Below are 8,960 nucleotides of genomic sequence, written 5' to 3'. Positions count from 1 at the left end.
TTTTTGAACTACTAACTTAGAAAAAAAGAAAAAGTCAAAGATCTCATTAACAGACTTGTTCTCAAGTGTAAGGCTGAGGCAGAAAGTGCACAATCATGGAAGAAAAAGCATTAACACTGCTTTATCCATTATAATTGGAAAGTGTCATAAGCCCTCTACTAGTTCCTAAACTAATCATCCTATATATAACCCCTTCCAGTTCACTGACATTAGAGATTGGTTTTTTTGTTTTTTTTGAGAGGGCATCTCTCATATTTATTGATCAAATGGTTGTTAACAGTTACCTGTTCCTTATTTTACAACTGTAAGTCGACACCTCTTAATCACCTCACCACCACCCACCCCTCTGGCAACCACAAAGTTGTTCTCTGTAATTATGAGACTCTTCTTTTTCAGATTCCACTTGTAAGTGCAATAATATACTATTTGTCTTGTTCGTATTAATTTCACTGAGCACAATACCCTCTAGATTCGTCCATATCCTCAGACACGGCAGGATTTCATTTTTTGTGCCTGAGTAATATTCGTGTGTGTGTGTGTGTGTGTGTGAGATATACCACATCTTTATCCATTCGTCTATTGATGGACACTGAAGTTACTTCCATTATCTTGTCTATTAATAAATAATGCTGCAATAAACACAGGAGTGCAAAGAACTTTTGAATTACTGTTTTTGCCTTCTTTGTATAAATACCCAGAGGTGAAATTGCTAGATCATACGGGACTTCTTTTACCTTTTTTTTAGGAACCTCCAACTGATTTCCATGGTGGCTACACAGTTCACATTCCCAACAGAGCCCGAGGGTTCCCCTTCTCCCACATCGTCACCAACACTGGTCATTCCTTGTGTTTCCTGCTAGCCATTCTCCTAGCGATGCAGGTTCCACTCCTTGAAACACTGCTCTGGCCTAGGCCCTTCTATTTCACTTTTGCTATTCTGCCCAATTACTGGCCCAAAGTTCCTAACACACTCTCTTTAAAAATATGTATATATTACTAGAGGTTTTTTCGTGGCCTTCTCTGTTATGCTTCCTTGGCATCTGTTTTTCCAAATGGTAAGAGGTTATCATTACTTCAGAGAGTAATGATATGGGCAGAGAGTAAGAGATGTGCTGGAGCCCCCTGTGCACAGGGTCCATGTGACAGAGGCAGGGAGTCACGACAGAGGGAGGGTCAGCTGTGGGGAGTCCTCGGGAACACAGGGGTGCACAGACGGGAGCCGGGCAATCCCAGGCACCTGCAGGCACATGGGCACTGCCAACAGGGAACGCCCACGGAAGGGGCTTTGAGGCCTTGGGGGAGAGGAGCGTGTCCGGCTCTCGGCCGAAACCCTTCATGTGATCACTCACTCACCCACAGCGATCTGGAAGGCTACCCACCGCAGAGCTTGCGGGTGCTGCCATCCCTGAACGCGGCCCGTGCAGGGCCCTGAGTGTTCTCTCATCCGAATCTGAACTTCTGCCCCAGCAGGTCCACTTGGGGGCCTGTATCAGGGGCCTCCGCAGGGGCCTCCTTACTGGGCGAAGACCGTGTGGCGTTTTCCCCACTCTGCCTCCAAACTTGGGCCCCAGAGTCTGGACGACTGCAGGCATCCTCTGTTCGGGGACGGCCCAGGGCCTGTGAGCACCCACCTGGCCCCTGAGCGCAACACTGTGCCAGGGAAGTGGACCAGAGAGTGCCCTCTCCCAGGACCCTCTTGCCAACAGGCTGTCAGTGATTAGGGCCTCAGCCGTTGCTTTCATTTAACTTGTTGACTTAACCAGCAAAGCCCGAGCTCAGCTGGGCCGGACCAGGAAGGGTCACCCTGTTGCAGGAGTTCTTGGACAGACAAAAGGAACAGAGGCACTGATAACATTTGTCAAGCAAACGCCCTATTTTACTAAAAACCCATATAGGTTACATTGTATAAAACACATCCACCCCATCTCTCCGTCCCTTCCTGCCCAACCAAAGAAGGGGAGAGAACTGTGAGAGCTCATGAGGACAGGGTCCCCCTTCCAAATACTGAGGCTGCCCTGGGCACCCTGATCCCTGGTCCAGTGCACAACCAGTGGGGTGAGTGGAACCCCCTCTTGGAACCAGCAAGGGCACCTGGAGCCTGTCCAGAGCCCTGTCACCATCACAGGCAAGGGCCCTGCTGGGACCACAGACACACCAGCCCATAGCCTGAGCCGCCAGTTGTGTGCACACACGGGCCCTGGCCCAGCAGCTGCCAGCCTCAGGAGGAGGAGACCGGGTACCCGTAGTGCCTGCGGCCAGCCTCGCCCAGGGTCAGCGTCAGTGACAGGCTGGGCTTCCGCTCCAGCTCTGCCTCTGGCAGGCAGTGCTGCGGGGGCCGCACCTTGAAGAAGTCGGAGACGTAACGGACCTGGAGGGGACAGGGAGGAAAGGCCTCACTGGGTGGGCACGGCAGCGGGACTGGGGGAGGAGTGGGGTCTGGGGGGGGCCCTGGGGAGGGCACCGTGATTAAAGTAGGGCCTGGGAGGGCCTGGGAGGGCTGTAGAAGAGACAGGGGCCAAGGCAGGCCTGGGGAAAAGAAACAGGGCCCCACAGCCGGGTCTCCGGAGCAGAGAGGGTCAGGGCCCCAAACTCACAGTGAGGCCAGCCACCAGTGCACCCTGCAGGAGGCCGACCAGGACATCGCTCCAGTGGTGTTTGTGGTCAGACACGCGGGTGTAGCCCACATAGAGGGCAAAGGCCACCAGGAAGAACTGCACCGTGGGCCGCAGCAGCCGTGCCCACTTCCAGCAGAGCCGCGCCTGCACATAGAGCTAAGGGGCCAGAGGGCTGGGGCCCAGCCCACATGCACTGCAGACGGCAGGTCCAGTAGACTTGGGGCCTCCAGGTGTTGGGAACAAAACCGGCAGCCCCTCCAATCACCACGCCCATCCTCCCACCCTATTTTGCAGAGAAACAGAAGCCCGGTAGCAAAGGGAGTGAAATAGACTCACCGCCAAGAACGTCATGCAGTACATTCCAAAGGAGGAGTGTCCGGAGTAGAAAGACAGCCTGGGAAGGGCAGCGGGGGTCAGGAGGCGCCGCTCTGAGACTAGGCAGTTCCCTTCGCGTCTGCCTGCGGGACCCCTGGTCCCCCGCCCCCTCCCACTGCGTGTCCCGGGTGGAACCCCGTACGATGGAGGGCAGTATGGCCCGTTACTCCCTTTCCAACTCCCCGGCAGTGTGGGATGAAGGCTCTGATTAGGGTTCACGGTCAGACTCTCCGGCCCTGTGCTCAGAACCCAGGGCAGAAGACGGGTGCGGCAAACAGTTACCACTACAGCTTTCTTCTCACTGTTTCTTTTCGGGATCATGTTCCACCTGCAGGAACTGACAGCAGTGGAGGCACACAGACTAACCAACTGCTTGGGACTGAGATGCGGAGGCCACTGCGGGACACATCTCAGGACAGGACAGGCCTGGGTACGGGCTCTTGCCTCCGGCTGCCCCTCGGGGCTGCACAAACAGGAAGGTGGGCTGACATGCGGGCGCCAGCTGCCCAACTCAGCAGCCACAGCCCACCTTCAAGCTCGGGAAGGCTTTCTTCCCTGATTGCAGGTGTTAAAGGAATCTCTGTCCCATCACTAGATCACTCAGTAACAGAGCCACAGGACTTTCCAAGGTCAGTTCAGAGTCACCAAACCGCCAGCTACAACAAAGAGTGCTGACCACCCCTGGCGGGGAGAGTACAGACTGGTTTCCAGAGTTGCTAGCTCAAGGTATTCAAACTGCCCAGTTTTCAACAAAAAAAATTACAGAGTATGCAAGAAAATAAAAGTGGCTGGCACACGGAGAACAGAAATCTAATAGATGCTGCTCCTGAGAAAGTCCTGAAGTGAGATTTACTAAGTAAAGCCTTTCTATCAACCGTTACATGTATGTTCAGAGCTAAAGGAACTGTCAGAATAATGTCAGCCACAGAATCACAAAATACATAAGCAAACACCAACAGAAACTACGACATGGGAGAACTTAAGAGACATTAAAGAAGCGAGGCACAAAAGATGTGTGGCCCCATTTATGGGAAATGTCCGAACAGGCAGATCCACAGACACAATGTGGGCTTGTGGGTCACAGGAGCTGATGGCTAACGGACATGGGGTTACTTTTTAGTGTAATGAAAATATCTTGGAGTAAGATAGTGAACATGGCTGCATGACACTGTGGGTTTACTAAAAATCAATGAATTGTACACAAAAAAATGGCTACCTTGGTGAACCGTATACTGTATGAATTGTATTTCAATTTTTTAAAAAGGAAAATAAGGATGTAATTAAATGACAAGTTTATCAGTAGAGATGGTTGGTGATTGTCAGTACCCACAGACATGCAGTGGGTACTGAAAATTTAGGGCAGATGGGTCGCCCCTCCTGACAATGGCTGCCTGCTCCAGCGCCCCACATCCCCAGCCCCATCTCAGCCCCTCGGCAGGATCCAGGCCCATGGGCTCCTCCTGGCCTCCCTCCGACCTTGTCTACTCCACAGCGACTTTCTTCTCGGCCCTTCTCCACGTGAATGCCAGCTCCAGAGGGCCCTTCTCTACCCTCACTGTCCCCCAGTGGGTGGGAGTGTCTGTGGCTTGGGCTACCCCAGCATGCCCAGAGCGAGGGCCAGCACCTACCTGGACTCGGTGATGTTGGCGGAGCTCCCCCTGCACACCTTCTCTACCTGCACATAGACTGAGCAGTTGACGCGGCTCCAGTCAGGGTCACACACCGCCAGGAAGTTGGGCCGTAGACGGCCTATCATGTACTTGGCCAGGTCTGTCAGCGACTGGCTCACTGCAGCCCCAAACAGGAACGTACCCAACACCTTGTAGACGGCAGCCACGTAGTTGTTGAAGTCAGAGCGGGAATAGAGACGCTCGGTGTACACCAGGTAGGCCTCCCCAGCCGAGACCTACAAAGGCAGCAGCCACTGTGGGGGTCCCCACCAGCCTTTGGTTCGTGGACCTTGGACCTCCCCAGCGAAAGGGGCTTAGGATTGCTAGTCTCCTCGAGGCCGCTGGGAACCTAGGAGGTTCTTCCCCACAAACCACCCTGGGCATTACTTGACCCCCACCATGCCCCACCCCATCCCTTGCAAGCCCCTCCTGCCTTACAAGGACAATGGTGGCTGTGATGGTGACCCCAGCCATGAGCCCGTGGGTGATGGTGTCTGGACGGTAGGGATAGCGGATGGAGTCATCTGCACAGTAGAACCCGCGCTTGTATGGGGCGTTCACGAGTGTCAGGATGGCGAAAGGCAGCGAGGCTGGGGGTGGGGGAAGAGGTGGGTGGCCGCGTGCTTCTAGCCCAGCTGCGTGCCCCGACCAGGGGAGCCCCAGGGCCCACAGATCATCCTTTCTCTCGCCCTGGGACACCCAGCCTTCTGGTTTCCTCACCTCTACACCCACCCAGCAGCTAGAAAGAGGTTCTCTCATGGCAAATGGGAGGCCGCTGCCCCCATTAAAACCCCCTTCCGACCCCCACCATCCTCGGATGAACACTCAAGTCCTCCCCAGACCCCCTGTCCAACACCAACCCCGAATCTCCACCCCATGGCACCCTTTTTGCAACTCTAACACACCCAGCAAGCACCCACCCCAGGGACTCTGCACATGCTTCTCTCTTCCTGATTCATTTTTGACAAACTTCCATCGGGTCTCAGCTTCACCCTCCCTCCCTCCCTCCCTCCCTCCCCACTACTCATGTCACTTCCACTGAAGGAAATCTCCCTCTCCATGTCCCTTACGCTGTGGGCAATCCTGCGACCACTGTGTGACACTTGACTGTGCCCCCACCCGTCTGTGAGCACCTGAGAGGGTCTGTCATGTTCAAGGCTGTCCCGGGAACCTGCTCAGTGCCTGGCTGAGGCAGGTCTTTAAAAGCATCTGTTTAGAGAAGGAAGGCTCCCTGCTCGTCTCTCTAGGGCCAGTCGGGCAACCAGGGGCACACCACAGTAAGGGCGGAGCGGCCGTGCCTGGACTCGCCTGTCTCTTGCTGGGCACACAGTGACCAAGACAGACCCACCCTGAGCCTCGTGAGTTCAGTTCAAAGACACACTCAGGAGCCACAGCTTGAACAGAAATGAACAGTGTCACTGTGGCACTGCAGTCCTGGGGACTTGCTGAGTGAGGGCAGCCGGGCAGAGGCCTCCTTGCCCCGTGGGGTAGGTGCACAGAGGCAAAGCCAGGAAAGGTGTTCTTTGCCCCCGGTAGGGCAGGAGACAAGTGTAAAAAGGTGTGGCGCTTCTGGGACCTGAACACAGGGTGGAGGGGTGGGGGGTAAGGCCGACTCCTCCTCCTAACAGGCCAAGTTTGAGGAGCCCGGGGACCACTCAGGGAAAAGTATTAAGCACCTCTGGTGCTGTGTCAGGGGAAAGACTCAGGGAAGGACAGGCAGGCCCAGGACCAGAGCTGAGGGGCTGGGAGTAAGAGTGGCCAGTAAATGCCACCCCAGAGAGGCTGTTGGGAGGCCGGAGGCAGTCAGGGCAGAGGGAGCAAAGGTCTGGAGGTGGCACCACGCCTGCACAGCCATGCCCTGGGGCCTGGAGGACATTAGAGAGTGCAGCTGCTGTGAGTGAGGTGGGAGGTACAGGAGGGTTGGGATGCAGGTTGTTTTCAGAGGTCCCTCTGGCTGCTGAGTGAGGGCAAGGGTGGAGGCTAAGACCAAGGAGGAGACCCTGACGCTGGGGGGCAGGGCTGGGAGAGGCTGAGAAATCAGGACCAGACCCATCCCCGCAGCTGAAGGTCAGGGGCTGGCACAGGGGCCTGGAGTGAGGTCAGCAGCAGAACCCCTGTCCACAGCCCCTTCCCCTGAAGGCTCAGACACCAGCAGCGGAACCAGAGCTGGGCTTTCATGGGATTCAGGAAGCAGAGCTCAGAGCCCTGGACGGGGGGCCTTCCTCTGCCTGGGAAGCTCTGGCTCAGATGCCCCCACGGCTGCTCAGATGTCTGCATGGCAGGCACTTCCCGGCCTCGCTGCCCTGACCACCAGCTGGCCACTTCCTCAGGGCCCTGTCACCATCTAAAACTGGTCAGTTCATGTCCTCAAGCTTCTAGAGTGGGATGTACGTCCACCTGGGCTGCCAGCACACAGCATCGATGCGCACCAGTCTCAGCTCCACCTCCTCCTGGGCCGAACTGGGGATCGTACCAGCACCTCCCCTCACAGGACGTTTGGAGGAAAAGGTTCAGTTACTTGCATGTCCCTTAGGGCCCGGCATACAGTGAGTGCCACACAAATGTTTAAATAATTACACAGGTGCTCAGGAAATCATGCTGGGGGCTGGCAGACGCCCACTGAGTACTTGTTCTTGCTGCCACATCGCCCACCCCAGAAGGGGTCTCATCTGAGACATGGGAGGAGGGTCTGGCCTCTGCAGCCGGTCGGAGCTGATCCCTCCATCCATCCCTGCGCGCCCTTCTTCCCCAATAGAGGAGCGGGAACCGGATAGGGGGTGGGGGGGCGCTTAGGCCCGAGGGCCCCTCCCCGCGCTGGGGTAGAATTCCGGGCTATTGTCCGCAAAGCCTCAGAGCAAACACTCGGCCTTTGTTCCCGGGACCCTGGGGGAGGGGCGGGGAGGGGGCCTCTGGCCTCAAACCCGCCGGACAGGTTTGGCCCCGAGCTGCCCCGAGGCCCCCGGGTCTCTGTCCCTCCGGCCCGCGCCGGCTTCGCACCCCGCCGATCAGCTGCTGTCCCGGGCCCGCGCCCAGCCCTCCCTGAGCCCGTCGGGATGCCGACCCCGGGCGCTGGTGGGGGACCCCCGCTTGTGACCGCGACCGCGCCCCCAACCCCGCCTCGCCCCAACCGGGCCGCCGCCCGCATGAATCACCGTCCCGGCCGGGCAGGGCGCAAGGGCGCAAGAGGGAGGCGCGAGGGACCCATCAGCGGCGACTTCCTGCTGCCGCAGGCATGGCATGCTAGCCCCCTCCTGAGCGGGGACAGCCGGGGAAACTGAGGCCTGCGAGGACGCGCGGGGCAGGCGCGCAGAGGCAGGCCCGCGGCGCCGGGGTGCTCCCCGAGCTCCCCCACCTCCGGGGAGCCGAGAGGGGCGTGTCGCGGCCGCCCGCACCCGCCACACACACCTTCGCGGGGTCCTGTGGCGCCTGCCTCCTGGGAAGGGGTTCCCGCACCCCCAGGCCCCAGCGTCTCTTACCGACCAGCACGCACAGCACGTCGAGCAGCACGAAGACCCACCTCCGCTCCATGCCGTCCCCGTCCCTGGCCGCGCCCGCGACCCCCACGTCCGTCCCAGTGCGTCCCGTCCCGTCGCGTCCCGACCGGGCCGCGGGGGGTCACATGGCCGCTGAGCCTGGCCCGGCGGGGCGGGGCGGGGCGGGCGGCGGAGCGACGGGGGGCGGGGCTGCCGGAGGGGAGGGGTGGACTCTGCCCCCGGCCAGCCCTCCGCGCGCAGGGAAGGGCCAGGGAGGAGAGTTCGGGAACCCCGGGCGCGTACCCGGCCCATCGGTGTGGACGAGGAGGTGTCCTTGAGGAGGGAGGGGTTGTCAGCCGCCAACGCTGCCCCACCCCGGGCCTGGAGGCGGGGACTCAGGGACAGCGAGTCCGGGGTCGCCCAGGGCGTTCGGGTCCGGGCGCGCGCGCGCGCGGCACCCCCGGGGCAGGCCGGCTGAGTCGCGCTGGGGAGCCGGGGGCGAAAAGGAAGGTAGGAGGGTGGGTGGCTGGGTGGACTGGACTGTGAGTGAAACTGCAGTATTTCCAGACCCACTTGCCCGGCCTTGGGGCATCTCCCTATCAATAGGTATTTCCAAGGGACGGGGAGAAGTGATGCATCTCCAGATCAATGGGTGGTTATAGGAGAAAGCAAGGGTGTATCCAGACAGGAGAAGTGGGGTGGGGTTCCTTCTTGCAGCAGGGTCACGGGACATGGGTGAGCAGAGGTGGACTGCTAGTAAGCAATAAAGGGGTTTTCTCCCACTGTATTTCTCCATTTGACTGATTTTGTCTTCAAAGGTTATTTGC

At 58.3% G+C, this 8,960-nt stretch overlaps 1 protein-coding gene across 4 annotated transcripts; it reads right to left on the bottom strand.

Moving 5' to 3' along the window:
• Nucleotides 1-1,849: 1,849 nt before the first annotated feature.
• On the bottom strand, nucleotides 1,850-8,460 carry PLPP2 (phospholipid phosphatase 2). Of its 4 annotated transcripts, none has more exons than XM_037018169.2 (6): nucleotides 8,178-8,322; nucleotides 5,099-5,250; nucleotides 4,619-4,896; nucleotides 2,952-3,009; nucleotides 2,595-2,759; nucleotides 1,850-2,368 (listed from the first exon to the last, which is right to left on the bottom strand). In XM_037018169.2, exons 2-6 carry the CDS (start codon nucleotides 5,132-5,134, stop codon nucleotides 2,219-2,221), a joined length of 687 nt encoding a protein of 228 aa, XP_036874064.1. In that variant the 5' UTR covers nucleotides 5,135-5,250; nucleotides 8,178-8,322; the 3' UTR covers nucleotides 1,850-2,218. The 4 variants fall into 4 exon arrangements, with proteins under 4 accessions (XP_036874064.1, XP_017506986.1, XP_017506984.1 ...); XM_017651497.3 differs by having other exon boundaries at nucleotides 2,595-2,771; nucleotides 8,178-8,321; XM_017651495.3 differs by having other exon boundaries at nucleotides 2,595-2,771; nucleotides 8,137-8,309.
• Nucleotides 8,461-8,960: the final 500 nt, after the last annotated feature.

Source organism: Manis javanica, chromosome 13 (assembly GCF_040802235.1).
Source record: "Manis javanica isolate MJ-LG chromosome 13, MJ_LKY, whole genome shotgun sequence".
Taxonomy (NCBI): Eukaryota; Metazoa; Chordata; class Mammalia; order Pholidota; family Manidae; genus Manis; species Manis javanica.
The sequence above is the reverse complement of the archived record's forward strand: the minus strand, read 5'-3'. Positions and strand labels throughout refer to the sequence as shown.

Coding starts and splice junctions, on each gene's coding strand:
- PLPP2 (XM_037018170.2), bottom strand. CDS start 8,445: ATGGGCCGGGTACGCGCCCGGGGTTCCCGAACTCTCCTCCCTGGCCCT. Junction 4,897..8,136: donor CGTGCTGTGCGTGCTGGTCG/GTAAGAGACGCT, acceptor CTGCCTTTGTAG/GTCTCGGCTGGGGAGGCCTA. Junction 2,772..2,951: donor ACTGCATGACGTTCTTGGCG/GTGAGTCTATTT, acceptor CTGGCCCCTTAG/CTCTATGTGCAGGCGCGGCT.